Genomic DNA, 17500 nt, shown 5'->3' on the forward strand with positions numbered 1-17500 from the left:
CGCTGGAGGGGAGGGATGCCATCCAGAGGGACCTGGGCAGGCTGGAGAAGTGGGCCCAAGCCAACCTCATGAAGTTCAACAAGACCAAGTGCAAGGTCCTACATCTGGGTCAGGGCAATCCCAAGCACAAGTACAGGCTCAGCGGAAAATGGCTGGAGAGCAGCCTTGAGGAGAAGGACCTGGGTGTGCTGGTTGACCAGAAGCTCAGCATGAGTCAGCAATGTGCAATCACAGCCCAGAAGGCCAACTGTATCCTGGGCTGCATCAAAAGAAGTGTGGCCAGCAGGTCAAGGGAGGGGATTCTGCCCCTCTACTCCACTCTCGTGAGACCCCACCTGGAGTACTGCATCCAGCTCTGGAGTACCCAACATAAGAAGGACATGGACCTGTTGGAGTGTTTCCAGAGGAGGGCCACAAGGATGATCCGAGGGCTGGAGCACCTCTCCTATGAGGAGAGGCTGAGAGAGTTGGGGCTATTCAGCCTGGAGACCTTATTGAAGCCTTCCAGTACCTAAAGGGGACCTACAGGAGAGCTGGGGAAGGACTTTTTACTAGGGCATGTAGTGATAGGATGAGGGGGAATGGCCTTAAACTGGAAGAGGGCAGGTTTAGATTAAACATTAGGAAGAAATTTTTCACTATGAGGCTTGTGAGGCACTGGAACAGGTTGCCCAGAGAAGTTGTGGAAGCTCCATCCCTGGAGGTGTTCAAGGCCAGGCTGGATGTGGCCTTGGGCAACCTGGTCTAGTGGGAGGTGTCCCTGCCTATGGCAGGGGGGTTGGAACTAGATGGTCTTCAATGTCCCTTCCAATCTAAACCATTCTATGATTCTATGGTTCTATGATTTCTCATAGATCATGTTATTTACCCTAATTATCTGGCAGCTTTCCATGCTACTGTATAGGCCAGGAGAAGCTTTCAGAGGTTTCAGTTATTAAGGGCTGGGAAAAAACAAAACATTTTCTAAATAAAGTGTGCAGGTAGGAAGAGCCTGATGCATACACACAGTCTGGATGAACCCGGGGTATAAAGAACCTATTCAGATTTGCCCATGGTTAGCTAGCGCACTGCATTGGTTTTGGACAGCATATGAGATGGTGCAAAGCACATCAGTAAAGGGAAGCACTTGCGCAGCTACAAATGAACAAATGTTTGGGAAAAAACATGTTGTCAGAGAAGGTTAAAGGAATTTAAAATAGGCTTCCTGAAGAAGAGGACAGAGTTATCTGTATTTAAGTGTGTTCACAAGTGTTATGAAAAGGTAGAATTCATTAGTCTCAGCAGACTGGAAGGATGGAGAAAGGTCTTAAGACAAAACAGTAAAATTGCTGAAGAGTTTGAACCAAAAGGGGAAAATGCATGGAAACACCATTGCTGGAGTTGTACCCAAGGCAGGACTTGACAATAAGTTTTCACAGATGCTCTGTGAAACCTATTCTGCTGTTATTCAGGGGATGGATTTCCCTGCCCACCACTAACATGACTGCCTCATGCTGATATGCATGAGCTCTTGGAAAGACAACAGCCGTAGTGCTGATAATGCCAGGTTTGAGCAACTTTTGCTATCTGATTTGCTGTGAGGAGTGTACAACAGTAATAGTTTCAGAGCGTATCGATGGGAAAAGCAGCAGCCGGCACTGAGGGTAGCACTCTTTCTTCAAGTGGGAAGGAGGAGGAGGAGGTGGAACAATATTTATCTTTAAAGAGTTTTGGTAAGACAGTGGAAGGTACACTGGAACTTTATATTTTAGCTCTTTACCTTCAAAGCAACAACAACAAAAAAAAGAAATATATTTGTGCAGACTTGTATTTTTTTCTGTTAAAAGGAACCATCGAGTGTGTAAAGGAAACACCATTGCAGACTCTTTAACAAAAAAAAGCTGTTATGAGTGCTACTTGACAAAACAGAAACAAAAGATGAAAACAGTCATGGAATAATTTAGTCATAAAATGAACTGTAATCTTGAAGGTCAAATTTTATCTTAAAAGGCGTAGAGAGAACACTTAGAATTTTTGAGAACCGATAAGTGATTTCATTACATCAAGGAGACATCTTCACTGAAGTTGATAAGAAAAAAAGTAAAACAACTTTTCCTCTTCTGCTTTTGAGTAATATTTTGAACATTTCTAACCACATCTACTCTTGAATGACCTATTTTGGAACAGAATACTGCAAAATTCTCTACATTGCTCTGTCAGTGTATCTCAGCTTGATCTGTAGACCATCCTAGCAAAGGAGTAAGTCAAGCTACAAGCCTTGTCAAGTGTTTGAATCTTTGTTGCAACTATAAATATAAAAACTTGTGTTGTTTCAAATTCCTCTTTTGAACGTGCATGGGGCTCCAGCTTCTTATTTCATGCAGGCAGGGAAATAAATGTGCATGACTTTCTTCATGAAAAAAATCTCGTTGAAATTTAAGGAGCTCCTCATATACCAGAGTAACTGTGGATAGAAGTAGGATTGTCCTCATGGCTGCCATGGTAGCTGTTTTGGTAAACTACGATTCTATATCAGCCCTACAACACCCTTGTCATTTAACAGATCTCCTCCATGTTTTGCTAAATCCTTGCAATTAGTCATTTTTGTTATCACCCTCTCCAGGTCTGAATTACTTGTGTCTAATGAGATCCCATCAGACTGTGCTAAATAATTTGGTTTACCAGAAATTTAAGCTGATTTGTCCCGTTTGAGTTTGGCACATGCTTCAATATTTTATAGCTGTTCCTGAAAATTTCTGAGCTCTTGGGTCCTATCTCATCACATATTCGAATGGGTGCTTGATTTTAAATACTCTCACACTCTCATCCCCTTGGATGGGATAATTTTAATGCATGTTATGCATGTGCTCAAATGACCTGCTGCATTGGTCTGGAGTGCTTAAGTTCTCAGATGATCAAACCTTTCAATAACTTTTTAAAATTGGATTTCTAAGTATGCCATGGATTTCTGAGTATGCCATGGATTTTTTTTTCCCTTACTCTTTTGAACATGAGGCATAGCAGTATGCAGGCAGGATTATCTAGTTACCTGGCAATTGTTACCTTTAGTTTTTGCTTGTTTTTTAGATTTTGCTTGTGCTTTTGTTGTTTATGTTGTTCTGGCTCATTTTATTTCTAAGATTCTGCTGTGTAGAAGCAGATGTACTTTCCCACAGGAACTACATATACCCCATTCACTCTATAAATAACCTAGTGGGTCAAATTCTGTCCATGGGTCCCTGCACACAGCTCCCACTGTAGTCATGCAAGGGAACGCTTTTGTCCTACTTGTGCAAAACTCATTCACTAAGGTCTATGGAGCCTCTCTTCTGCCATACTGCAACACAGGGGGCTCTGCACGTGGGTATACAAAATATGCTTTTTTTTAGTCATCTGTTTGGTCTCTGTAGATCCTTTTTATTAAGCTTTCCTGTCTTTTATTACATAATCTACCATTTGAAATGGCGAGGCAGAGATGAATATTGACAAAAATTACTTTGAAACTCGAAGTAAGAAGGGCCCCATTACCTTACCATTCTACCTGATCCAGTTCTTAACGAAATGGCAATGGCACAACTCCCTTCACCTTCCATGATGCAGGATCAGACCTTGTCATGAAACTGGCCAGGTGTGTTGGGGTTGGAAAATATTACCAGGTTAAACAAATTTCCTCAGCTACTGTGGGCAGAAAAAGAAAGGTCTAATCCTAGTTGTTCAAACCTTTCCACCTTATCACCCAATTTTCCCAGTGGGTGGCTACATCTATAATTTAGTGTGGATTGAGTAAAATAATAACAAAAGCACTTGCCACTTTGATCTCGGAATGTTTATTTAATGAGTGTTCAATATGCAAGAGATAGCTTAGCATAGGAGTCCAGACTACAGTGCGTCGGTTTGGTTTTTATTTTATTTTATTTTATTTAACACCCAAGGTTAAAAGGAGCAGGAGCCCAGCTGAGAGAGTTCAGAGTTCATCTCTGCATGCTCACTGTCTTCCATTTAAATGTACACAAAGGACTAATACAGTACCCGCTCTCCCCTGGGCTGTCTTTGATACACTCTGCTGTGCCTGGACTCTGCCACTCCTCCTATCAGTCTGATCCTACTTCTATTAGCCCGCTGTGCTCAGCACTGTAACCTCATTCAGCTAGTGCTCTGCATGCAGGCTAACAACTTCAAGGCTCTGTCAGGCATTGACACATGCAGGCTCCAAGCGGGAAGCTAAACACCCCCCTTCACCTCCTCTCCGGTTCCACATTAACCTCTATTAAGTGCGGGAAAAACACAAATGCTGTAGTGCCATCATTCAGGTTTTAACTACCAGTGTATATTTAGATACTCAGCCGGCTTGGCACCTCTGAGAACGTACTCAGCAAACCCTCTGGTTCTTCCCTTTTCTCTCAACGAGAGCGATACATAGTGGGTTACCTTGGGGAACGCAGTGGTAGAAGGTCTGGGCTGGATATTTATGGCACAGGGATAAAAATCTGAAAGAAGACTTTCACAGCGCTGTCTATACTTTTTGAAGCAATAGTATTTGTTATAAATGGAAAATAAGACCAAAATGGCCTCATTCTAGGATAATAAAGCAGAGTATTTTCAAAACTTTGAAAGCCAGGCTGTAGAAAAGACACAGTGCGGTGCCAGTCTGCAAGTCCTATTGCGCTTTGATCCAAGCACGGAATGTATCAAAGTCCGTTGGGTGCTGTGGGCAGAGAGACTTTCATCACTGTTTCTGGCTCTTTCTAAGTATAGGAGATGTCTGACAGCATTTCCTTGCGAAACAGCACCCTCGCTTCCCGCTCTGGGGCTCGCTGCCAGTGCCCACCCACCACCGTCGAGACCGGGGCAGATTCCTTCCTGACTCCAATATGCGTAGCCCACACATCACCATACTTGGATTAATTAAACACATCATATCCCCTATTTCTTGTTTAGACTCTTTGGACAGCATGTAAGAAAGTGAAAGCACAGGAAACATAAAGGATTTTCCTAATACTTTACTCTTGAAAACCAGTTACAGAATTAAAATGAGTAACAATAATAATCTTGGGGCATGCCATCTCCTCTCTAATGCTTGGCACATCAAACTTTCTGTGACCTGGAGGGCTCTTAGTGTTCCAGGTGGGACAGGACTTCTCCATGTCCTGCCAGTCTGCAGTAGTCACCTTCCTTTGGCCGCACAGGGACATCCAGCTCTGCAGAGAAATTTGACTTCTTTTTGCCATGGTGCTCCATTCAGGCATTTTCACCCAATCTCATAGTCTTCCACAACTCTTCTCTTTTGAAAAACAGTCCTGGGAGAAGGGAGGGAAGACAGCAGAACAGAGACAATCAAAATCGATAGTACTAGATTGTTTTTTGACAATTTTCCTGTGATAGTCCTTCAGTGAGGTGTCAAGCTCCTTTCCCAGGAAAGATGCCTGTCTGGAATGCATTACTGTAACCTGTCTTGGGCAAATTTAAGCATGTGTTCAGTACAGCATACAAAATGGAGTTCAGGAGACAAAATGGAGTTTCAATTTAATACAGACATGACGCTTTGCCAATCTGTGTCAAGAAAGGGATTTTCCATCGTGTAATAATGTTTACAGAGCATCTCTGTTTTTATCTTTAATGGTTGCCATAACAAGATCAACTATTTCTTTAGCATAGCCATTTGATGATTTATGTTGTATCCCAACATTATTTTAGTCTCATTTCAACAGCTCTGAGTAAAATAAAATATCACTGTTTGTCATCAAGCAACCTGAGACAATGTCCACTCTTGGCATTTGGTTTAAAATAAACAAAATTACCTAGTTTTAAAGCTTTCTCAGGATTAGTGGCTTTTAGATAATGTGAGTTACAAATGATATCTATAAGCTGTAAGCACTAAAATCACTAAATCACTCTTTTCAGACAATGTTATTGCAACATTTCCTTAAAATGAAACACAACAAATTGTGTTGGGGAGCCGTCAGAGCAAGGTAAACTGTGGTTAAAAGGTATAGCTAAAGTTTAAATTTAAATCTAGCTTCCAGTTCCAGTCTAAGATGGGAGAAATTTGTATTTAGATCATGTGATTAATAACACAGGCTTTGAAGATTGTAACATCCTTTGAAGAAATTGGAATGTCGAGTCCAGGTGGCTTTACCCAGAAGCTGAACTTATTAAATACAGCAACTTTCACCAGTTTGATCATCTCTCCCCTTGCTGCTTCTCCTTTAATCTCCACATTTCAGGATATCGCTGTTGAGATACATTTGTGCACAAAACAGTGTCCGAAGCTGCTCTCGCTCCACATCCTAGCCCCAAGCTTGTTTTGGCATCAAAAGCCATATGGGCTAGTCTTCATCATGCTTCCGTGCCTATACTGCAGTTGGACAAGATGTAGTACTATCATACTGTGCTGCATTTCAGTATGAACTAGAAGAAGCTCAAAGATCCATGTGCTTGATTTTTTTTTTCTTTTAGCTAATATAAGTATGCCTGCAGAACCTAGGGCACACACACACATCTATATATGCATATAAAGAGAAAGCAAATATGCAATTCCATCAGAAGTTGAAAACTGTGGATGAAAAAGGAGCAAACTAAACCCTCATTTCTCTCAACATCAACAAAGTGTGAGGTAGTAAGGAGACAGAGATAGAGAGAGGGGTGAAAATTTGTTTTCCCTGCAATCCAGATAGCCCAAATGACCCTGGCAATGAAGACGGAGTGACTTGGCATAGAAGAAGGTAACCTGTGGGGAGGGGAGGACACATAGTTAGGTTGGAAGCCTCTGTTGAACCTGTGCATCCCTGTGGCCATTGTCATCTGAACTAGCTACAGGAAGCTAATGCAGGTATGTCTCTGGGTTTATAATCGCTGTATATGCACATACAGTTAGCAATATGTAAATATGTTTTGTTTCCAGTTATCCTCTTTGGCTTTCAACCCCTTCTAGTATATTCTGCCCTACTGCACCTTCCTTGTTGTCTTCCAAATTCTTCTGTGTGTGCATAGGCTATAATGAAACTTCTTTAAGTTGGTGTCACCATGAGAAATTTTGTTCTCTATTTGGTTTTTGTGCAACCTGATAACAATATCTCTGTCACATAGTCCACTTAGGGTGTTTTTCATTTAAACAAGGACACAAAGAATGAATAAAAAAATACCATTCTTGCAAGCTTTGCTACTTCATAATCATTATTATAAATGCTGGCAGAGTTGGCTGCAACCTAAGTGGGAAGATGAAAACAGGCTTCCTGGCCATAACTCCATCATATGACTCTGATGTGATGCCACGCTAATGGGAGACAAAAGCCAGCTTTGGATCCCTTGGTAAATCCATGCCTGATTAAACATCCTTACCACTCTGGACATTTGCTGAACTCTGTCATAGCTCTTGCATCAGTAACAGTCAGCCAGTGTTTATGCAATTATGTTCCTAACTTACATGAGTAAATTGCATTTAATAACAGCACTTGGGTATTTTGTGCATGTTGGTTGCTGAACATTATAACTTGTCTTACAAAGGGTTATTCTAACGGAGGTTCTAACTGGCCATGCCATTGTGTTGCCTGTATGTTTTATTTATAATAATAATTTAAATAAAAAATATGATGCAATTCTGAACATATATTAAAACCAGCTCCCAGTTATATATCTTTTCATATTACAATGCAGTCATATTCTTAGTTTGCTCTCACCCAAACTTCTCATGCAGTTACACTTTAATATGAAAAGAAATGTTGTCAAGAGTAGTTATTATCACACATCAGAATATTGTATTAGCATTCACTTTTAATAGAATAAAATGAAAGATTTTGAAATCTTCCCTTAATGATACTGAAGGATCTTGGAGACACATTGAGAAGGCTTTAGATGAAATGTCATATGATATATATACATCATACATAGGTTCATAAAAGACAGTTCATTTAACTGCCTGCCTTTGTGTTTCATCTGTTCTGTTTGGATGAATCATCCACAGGTTAAGTGACACTTGTGCAGTTTCTTTGCTTGAAATCGAGAACAGTGCGTGGCAGGGAAGTTTAGGGGGGACAAGATTCTTGTAGACGTGGGATGATGAGTAAAATAAGACGATTTTGGAGGCATGGAGTATAACCTGGAAAAAAAAAATCTGGTGGTTGGAGGCATCTTCGGGTCATATCGGTCGATCTTTTGACTCAGTAACTGATCCGGAAACGTTGCTTGAACTGATGTTGCATAAATCACATCATTAGTAAAGCTGAATTCAAGGTGGACATAGTAGGAGTTAAAGTATCCTGGAGGAGAGTTGTTGAGAGATGTGCTGCAGAGCCAGCATGTTACAAAGCAGTGTAGAAAAAGTGAAATGATTCAGTGTTCACCTGTGGGGTTTAGGAGCTTGTTTTGGAAGCTTCTGATACACTTGGGGAAAAAAACAACAGTAGAACCTTCCAGTTGATTAAATCGTTGGCATTTTTTTCTCAGTTTATTGTTTCAATGTGGGATAGTCACATTTGGGCAGGGTGGGCACAGATACAATGCACTGTATCGGTGTCTCTGAACTTTTTGTTATTGAAGGCTTGTGTACTGTTTTGGGGTTTTTTTGGCTGGGGTGGGATGTACAGGTAGTTTGTATTCCACGCTTTGGTAGTTGGGAAAGGGGATGATGGATAAACAATTCAGCATTGAAGTAAACATTTTTGAGGGGGGATCTTATTAATGCTTATAAATACTTAAAGGGAGGATGCCAGGGGGATGGGAGCAGTCTTTTTTCAGTAGTGCCCAGTGATAGAACAAGAGGTAACGGGCACAAACTTGAACATAGGAAGTTCCATCTTAAGATGAGGGTGGCAGAGCACTGGCACAGGCTGCCCAGAGCAGTTGTGGAGTCTCCCACTGTGGAGACATTCAAAACCCGCCTGGACGCCATCCTGTGCAACCTGCTGTAGGTGACCCTGCTCTGGCAGGGGGGTTGGACTAGATGATCCCCAGAAGTCCCTTCCAACCCTGACCATTCTGTGATTTTGTCTTCTGCTGACAATAGCTCCTGTAGGAAGTGCATGTGTATATGCTTCGTCATTTGAGTTTACGGGTGTTTTTCAGGCTCACATCTGAAGTCTTAGGAAATGCCAAGAAGCCATGCACCTCACTGCACTAGACTGAGGGTAGATAATAATTTATATAGCTGTAAATGTAGTACAAATACTAACATGGCAACAGTGTTAGTGTCAGCTAATACATTTCTTGCAAATATAAACACTACAAAAAATACACATTGCCTCAAATATTATTGAACTATACAACATATTACACAATTTCTTACACATACTTCTAACAAGCAGATGCTAAATATTGCAGTGACTAAACTCCATGCTTGAATATTGAAGAAATTAAGTAATAAATCAAACAGCTGCTGGGTATTTTTAGATGTTAACAGGTCATGCAGATTTTACAGACATTATGCGTCAATATATTTTTTCTGAGAATTTACCCTAACAAATTAACCCAAAACATTGCAGAAGGTCATTTCTTATTTAAAGCCAAGCCAAAAGGCCAGGAAGTTTAACTTCAGGTATATTTTTGTTTTTCAGCTTCATTAAGCCCACAGACCACAGTAGAACAAAAGCATTTCAGACCTAAGTAGAGGGCCACAAGCAACAAACAGGAAAGGCTGAAATGCAAGATCCTGTCAGTGGATCTACTGATACTAGTACCGCTAGTAGCAAGGCACCGATCAGGAAGGCAGGTGATCCAAGAACAACACACAGAATGATGAAAATGTCCAAGATTCATCGAAATATTACCTTAGGGATTTTTTTCTGTGAATGCAGACTTGGTGATTGCAAGCTTGGAAGCAAGGACAAATTACCAAACATCTAAAAGAGGGAATTATATGAAAGACTAGTAGACTTCATAAAGATTCTTAAATCACAGGCTCAAGTGTTATGGAAGGCAAAGAAAATTGAAATAACCCCGGACTGTATCTAGCCTGTATGCAGAAAAGGAAAGAAATTTCTTCATGCTCTTTGCAACTAAATATATGCAACATAATATTTGAATTATAGCAATGTTTGCAAGGTAGTGCAGCATATATATGAAGGTAATGAGGAAAATTCAAAATCAGAGACTTAAGGAATCACAGGGTCCAGGGCAGATAGGACTACCGTAACCAGCAGCATAATTATCTCATCCATAGGATTTCTCATAAATATATCATAGAATGCATCTTTTCTTAAGAAGATATCTAACATCATTTTAAAATGTCCAAGAAATGATGAGTTTGTTGTTGACATAATGTTTAATTACCTTCTAAAGTAGGAACTTGTATCTTGTTTCAGAACTGAATTTCGCTAACTCCCATTTCTCAACACTAGATCTCATTATGCCACTGTCAGGAAGGCTGACATCTTGCTATCAGACATCTTTCCGGGGTGTAAGTACCAATCGCAGTGATCAAGGCACCTTTCAGCCGTTCGTCTGACAAGCTGAATAAGTTGAGCTCCTATAGGCCTTGCACTGGGGCGCTTGGTTTCCAACTGCACGCTGTGAAATCTCTCTTCAGAATTTCACCTCTCCATCTGAGTAGGAGAAACAATGCATTTTTTCCAGTGTCCAAACAATCCAGGCGCTAACAAAATTTTCTCCAAAACTCTACTTTGAATGCTAGTAAATAAGAACATTCTTGAATGAGAAAGCTGAAAGAAATGGCAAGCGTAAACAAGAAACAATAAAGGAACAACCATCTATCCCTGTTTTTTAGGTCTAATCCAACTGTCTCTATTCCAGAGTCCTCTGCTCCCTATGGCAAATTTGTGGCCATGGCATAATCCTTTCCCTCCCATGAAACTAGGACTTCTAACAGATAGGCTGTGAACATCTATTAAATAGCTCTGGCCAGGAAGGGCAGACTATCAACTGCTGTGCCAGGAGCTGGCACTTGTTCATTTCTACTGCTGCTGTTACAGGCGTTGTAGCCTCTGGCAGAGAAAGAGGATGAACAGCTGGAAGCCGAAACCTTTTCAGCTGCCTCAGCAACAATTGGTAGCACTATCTGCCAAAGCCACGGTTTGTGACTTTGCCACCTCGGTCTAGTTGAATATACCATACCTTGCAGGCAGAATATCACGAGAAGCTCAGCACGGATTGAGAAATGTCCATGGGATATTCCACTGCCACCTTCTGTAGGAGTAGAGCAAGTTCAGCAGTGGGGACTTTTTAAAAATGCCGCTGCATCATCAAAAATAATGGCTCGTTTCCAAAATATGTCACTCTAAGCATTCATGGAAGGGGTCAGGTGAAAGTTATTTCAAACAGACCTCGTAACAGCTGGAAATTTGTGGTTGATGATTAAAAAAAAATTCCTGCTGCTGTTCATTTCTACTTGAAAGGTTTGAAAAGATTTTCTCTACCTCCTGAGCAGACACTGGGACTATAGTTGCCCTGTTGGCAACTTGAGTGGGCATGACAAGAGTTCTGTGGGGACATTTTCCAGATTACATAAGAAATGAGTAGTTTTATACTTCTTTGTGTTGGTACAGGATGAGGCTTCAGTTCTGACAGTTTTTCTCCATCTAGACCTTCAGATTTTAATCAGGTCTTTTTTATCACATTTCTGTTACTTCTTAACTGCAGCTGAGGGGAGAAAAAGAACAACAACAACAACAACAACAACAAAAAGCTTTGTATACATTTCCAGGAATGGTATTTATCAATTACAGAAGGGTATTTTTGCAATTCTGATTATGAATGTTTACTTTATTCACACATTGAACAAACTATCCTCTTAAACCATACCATCAGGAGGTATAGCGTTTCATACACTCAGATGTCTGAAAGCTGTCTGGAAATGTATTTCGTACTTTGTGATATGGGAACATTTCAATAGGAGGGAGTTTAATTTGTTTTGAAATTTCAGCTCTTGTTCTGCTCAGAAGCTAAAGTTGGAATCCATTAAGATGCATTTTAGTGCAGTTTCTATTCTCATCTTCCTTTTCTCAGTAACTGTGCAATTCACTTAGTACTTCATTACAACCAACAGCAATATGTATACATGGTGCACAACATGAGCCATTTTGTTTTAAAACAGATTGCAGATGAAAGGAAACCATTCATTTCTTGCTTGCTAGCTGTAATTACTAGAGCGCTAATTACTCCAAATCACTGACATCCAGGGTCAATAAGGATGACAACAGGAACATCAAAGACAAGATGCACAGAGGCAATTACAAGTCTCTAAAACCAGGCTATAATATTATTTTATGGCTACTGTTTTTTTCAGTCAATGGTGAAAAATATTCAAGTTTGCTGAATGTTTACTATTATTTCCTTTGCAGTTTGACGGTGAGAACATGTATATGAGTATGACAGAGCCGAGCCAGGACTATGTGCCAGCCAGCCAGGTGGGTTAATTAATCTTCTCTGCCTTGTTTCAAATTGTAATTAAACAAATTCAAAGAGTTGCATTGCAAATGAGTGGCACTATCAGTAACTGCTGCAATCAGGAATAATCATAATTTATAAACAAAGCATTTAAACCTTGTTTCCAGTTAATGAGATAGAGCTGATAAAACACCAGAGTTGGCGTTTGTTGAGAGATACTACCTTGTTTCCTCTCCAGAATGCAAGCAGCTGTTTTGCCAGCATGATCTTTCCTAAACAGTTGTTTTACCTTCAGGAAATAAAGTCTTTACAGGTGCAGGTTATTTGTTTATCTGACTGCAGACAAGTTAATCATTATAAGCTACACATGTCACAAATAGCTTTAATTATCACTGGTAGGCCAGTTGTAGTTGAAGAATTGTATTTTTAACACTAATCGTATGGCTGAGGAATGTTGCTAATATTACACGATTAACAGTAGGTTTAAGGCAATGACTTGGTCTTCTGTAGCTTGCAGCCTGAAAGATTTAATGTGATGTGGATTTTTTTACAGGTATTTTTGAGTCCTTTCCTTTTCAGAGAACCCTACACACTGATATTAGGTGTATATTTAAAAATCTTTAATCTTTCTATGTGAACCCTAAGATACTATAGATTTCTAAAATGAACGATTTTAATTACTTCTTAAAAAGCAAAAATAGTTTTGAAATTTTTGGTTTGTCTACCTGTAGCTACATCTATATGTAAGAAAGAAATTTTCATTTACTTCACATGTTTTGGTCAGTTTAATTCCATGTTAGTAAGTGATGGTGAAAGTGGTACAGTTCAGTAGATTTTGTCAGAAATTGCCCTGAATAATCAGACTTGTGGTCTAGGTCATGTGATATCTCTGGCCCAGCAGGGGCTAGTCTGATATACCTCTTTCTGACAGGACCAGAAGGATTATGAGAAGACCTCTCCTTAGGTGGGAAATGAGTTTGCATGCATAGTAAATGTGTGTAGATGAGCAGGATGTAATTCAGGAATCAACAGCTTTGGAAAGTGGCAGTACATTTAAAGGTAGATGTCTCCAAGAAAGAGGATTCTTCAGGTACACAGGTTCACTGGGGAGCAGGGAAACAGGATGTTGTATGAGGTGAGCTACATTGTTCAATCAAAAAACAATCTTTAAAATGTTCCACCATGTTGCTTCCCAGCCTTCTGTTGAAGTTATTCTGACGTACCTTTAGAGACCGACTGTACTTTGCGTTTAGGATTTGTGCATGATTGAACTTATTCAGCTAAGAACCCTCCAAGATCCAGAGGTAGTTTAGACTAGAACTGTTTGATTAAAAAATGAAAAATTATATTATTAATTTTTCTCTAACCATTAATCCAAAAACTGTACTGACAAGTTTTAGTATTACTATTAGATTAAAGCAGCCTAGTATCATCTCATTTCTGCCTTAAGGGTTTTGAAGTGCAAGGGCTAATTGAATTTGTTTGAAACAGTAGAAATACAAACTCTGTGAATGATTGCTGTTATAAGGCAGCTGCTACCTTTTGGAGAATCATTATGTCTGTCTTAAGTAGTTTTGAATAAAGAATTGCAAATCCACATTATACATCAGAATTATTTTTCTTCTGTTGATATTTTTGTACTGTGTATGCATGTAGTTTAAATAATTTAAATGGCATATTGAAAAATTAAGAGTATAAGTTTTAATCTTTTATGCGGTTTCTACATGTGCTAACAAGGCCCAGATCCTCAGAGATATTTATGCATCTAACACTCACTGGCTTCAGTGGAAGTAAGGTGCTTAAAGTACCTTTAAAGAGCCAGGCCTCGATATTTTAAATGCAAATGATTTTGTCTTCAAGGAAAAAATCTATCAAATGTGACATTTCCAAATTCAAAGATGACAGAAAACCCTGAATGCTTACTAAGGGCTGGAACCAAGAAAGAGCTTACAGACTTAAAATCTCGCTATGGCAAAGCTGAGTTCTTGGGTATCTGGCTTCCGGGTGGAGTTGAAACCCAGAGGCAGGTGTCAAAGCTCTGTCCTTTGCTGGGGGATCGATGTGGCAAGAGGTAGCTCAACTGCCAGGTGCAGCATTTGAAGCTATTGCCAAACACACATCAGTCAAACAGCTTCCCATGCCTGTCTGAGAGAAGCCATCAGCCTTGGGCTGTCCCACCCTCCTTTCCCTTACTGTGATTGTCTCCTGGTGCTTATACCATTGCAGACGGTTTTTAGGTGAATATATATGAAAGCTTGTAATAATAGCTAAACTGAAAAATGGGAGACAAAAAAAGCACACTAGGAGCAGGAAGCTGGGGGTGTGTTGGAAATCCTGCCTCTCTCTTGTTTAGGGAAGGACTGGGACTGCAAGAGAAGCCTTCCTGAACCTGTTCCTGATGTAGATTGCTGCTAGCCGTTCCTCAGAGGAACTAAGCAGCTCTCTGTTGACAGTATTGGCAAGGTCTTCACTGACTGTAGTGGGGCTCTGTTCCTATCTCAGGGGTAAACGTTTGGTGGTCAACCAAAATTGGTGAACTGACTACCCCTTCATCATCCAATCTGCTTATTGAAACTGGACAGAATACAACATTCACCCCTCTGAAAATAAAGCATGCCAGATTGAGAAGCTTACTGGGGAGGGAAAGGAAGAAGAAAGGATGTGGCTGTATTTTCTGGTCCCTGTTTTCAGGACTGTTTGTTCATTTTCCACTTGCTGCTACTGGATATAAAACTAATAATCCTGTAAGAAGAGATGAGAAAATGTTCTTTCCCAGATGAAAGTCTAGTCACTTAATACATTGAGTTTTCTCCTGTGTCCGTTTTGCATCTGTCCTCACAAGCCTTGCAGTTGCATGACTTCTAGGAGAGGAGTGCAGGCTCCTTCCCATCCCCAAGAACTTGGTTGCTCCCTTGCAGGATCACATATGAGGTTTTGAGTCCTGTTAGAACGAGGAGCGAATTCATTTCTCCGCTTTCCTTGATGGATGCACATCTGTTAACTAAAATATGAATCCTGCATGTTAGGAGATGCACGGTCCTATCAGAAAGTTTATTTGAGCTCTAATCATGCTGACTGAGTCAGACACGAGCATCATTTTCTAATTTCAGAGTCAGACACAGCTTATTTGGGAGGTAGGTTGGCAGACTGGATATACAACACCAAAGACTGAGGGGTTTCCACTAGGCTGTCTTCAGGATGATGTGACTATAGAGGCAGGATTTTTGGGGTCCTGATGCATGCTCACGTGCTCACATCCTTGCTTTAGATCTATCCCTGAGAAGTTAGTTTTGCTTGTTTTGCCTTTTTCCTCTAACTTTTCCTAGAATCTAGCGTTTCAAGAAATTGGGGGGCTATAAAATAAACTGTTGCAGAAGAAAATAAAATTTAGATGTCAGAAAGGTTTCAATTGCCCTGAAAAAGCTGAAATTGCACTTTAGTTTTTCCTGTTTACTGCAAAGTGTTCATATCCAGAAAAACATCACCTTGTATTATTTTAAGGGTTTTAATCAATTTATCCCCTTTAGGCTAACATAAATAAAAGCTCAGCCGTTGGACAGGAAAAATATAGTTTTGTTCCTTTTGCTATATAACATCAAACATCTGCATAGCTTGGTAATCCAAGACAAGTTGCCTCTCAGCATCCCTCAACAATTATCATTTCTGTTCAATTTTCAAATCAGTACATGCTTTGGGACTTATAGACTAAGTTGCTAAGTAGCAACATATGGCTCACTACTGTTCCTGTGATGTTGCTGCAAGCAAATAGCATAATTCTATACTTGAAACGATTTTTACAGAAAGGCAGTGCTGGAACTGAGCCAGAAGTGTAAGTATACAGTAAAAATTAATGATATTCTTTTAGACTGTCCCAAAAGGCTGTTTGGCAATGTTGTCTCTGTGTACATTTTATATATACATGTAAGTACTGTATTTTTGGTTATGATATATGTAGTACGGGACTCTGTACTGCAGGCATCTCTTAAATGAGTTATGCCAGCCATATTAATGAACATACATAGTAAAACTACATGACATTTTCACTACTAATTGCACTTCAATCTGAAAATATTTATCATTTTAAAATAAAACTATGCCAACTGCTCTGCATTTCAAATTCTCACAAATATATTGTTTTCTCCCCACACCTATAATTGGAATCTTGGAGATGAATTGTTCTTCATGTAATTCCTCCTCCTGTAATTTGTGGGCTACGCACAGCACAGTATAAAATTATATTGTTTATTTTACATTTCCTCCTAGTCACAATACAGAATGTAATTCAGGACTCTGTTGCATAGAGTATTGCACACTTTTTTGGCCTTCTTGAGGCCTGATAAATGTTAAGGGTAATGAATGCAGCTGCCAAATCCCCTGCACCATCCAAAGGGAAGGGAGGAGAACTGGTCTGGAGCCGATGGTTTGGGGCAATAATCCCATTGCCCCAGTGGGAAGAAAAGAGATACCTGAGGTAGAGGAAGGAATGCTGCTTGCACAGAGATGGTGTTTTCCTCCCTCCCAGAGCTGTGTCAGGGGAATCTGTAAAAGATACGTGTGCGTGTTCTTTGTTACAGTGGGCACCATGGATGTCAAAACTGTTTTGTCCTCTGTAGCTCCAGGGTAAAATGGGATAGAATGATATCCAACAGAGAGATTTTTCCTGTTATTATGAAAGTAAAGGGTTCCCCTGCCTTTTGTTGCCATATGCACGTGGTCATAGATATATCCCTAACTTCTCATTTCATGTTTATACCCTAATTTCTTAGAGTATTAATGGGACAGCCATTACTCCTGTGAAATGGGATAAATGCTACATAATAGTTGCTCCTCCTTGCTCTGTATTTGTCTTTCCCTGTAGGTAGACTAGACTTTCAGGGTACTGTATCCCATTCCTGCCAGAAGATATAGCTCTTCTCTCTTGTTGTTTTTCTAAAGCCAGTGTCAGCAGAGCAAAGCAGAAGTTGGCTGCCTTGGAAAGGATTCAGGAAAAGCAGTATTCTTAGATGGAGAATCCCTCGGTGGTCCAGTATAGTCCCATGAGTACATACAACCCTGAAGTCCAAGGCAATCCTGCCCAAAAGCTGGAAAGCCTTTGCTGATTAGTTGAGAGACTGCTCCACAGTGAGAGGGCAATCCCACCTGGTCAGTCTGAAGGCTGCAGTTCAGGGCTGTTTTGGACCATATT

The 17500-nt window shown here is 40.2% G+C and overlaps 1 protein-coding gene across 1 annotated transcript in view; it reads left to right on the forward strand.

Annotated features, from left to right (window-relative positions):
* TOX (thymocyte selection-associated high mobility group box) overlaps nt 1-17500 on the forward strand; it is a 229457-nt gene that overhangs the window by 106519 nt on the left and 105438 nt on the right. Inside the window, exon 2 of the mRNA XM_009892768.1 lies at nt 12270-12335. Coding sequence (XP_009891070.1) covers nt 12270-12335 — 66 coding nt within the window. The remainder of the gene's footprint in view (nt 1-12269; nt 12336-17500) is intronic.

The sequence above is a fragment of the Charadrius vociferus genome, unplaced genomic scaffold, assembly GCF_000708025.1.
Source record: "Charadrius vociferus isolate BGI_N301 unplaced genomic scaffold, ASM70802v2 scaffold79, whole genome shotgun sequence".
Taxonomy (NCBI): Eukaryota; Metazoa; Chordata; class Aves; order Charadriiformes; family Charadriidae; genus Charadrius; species Charadrius vociferus.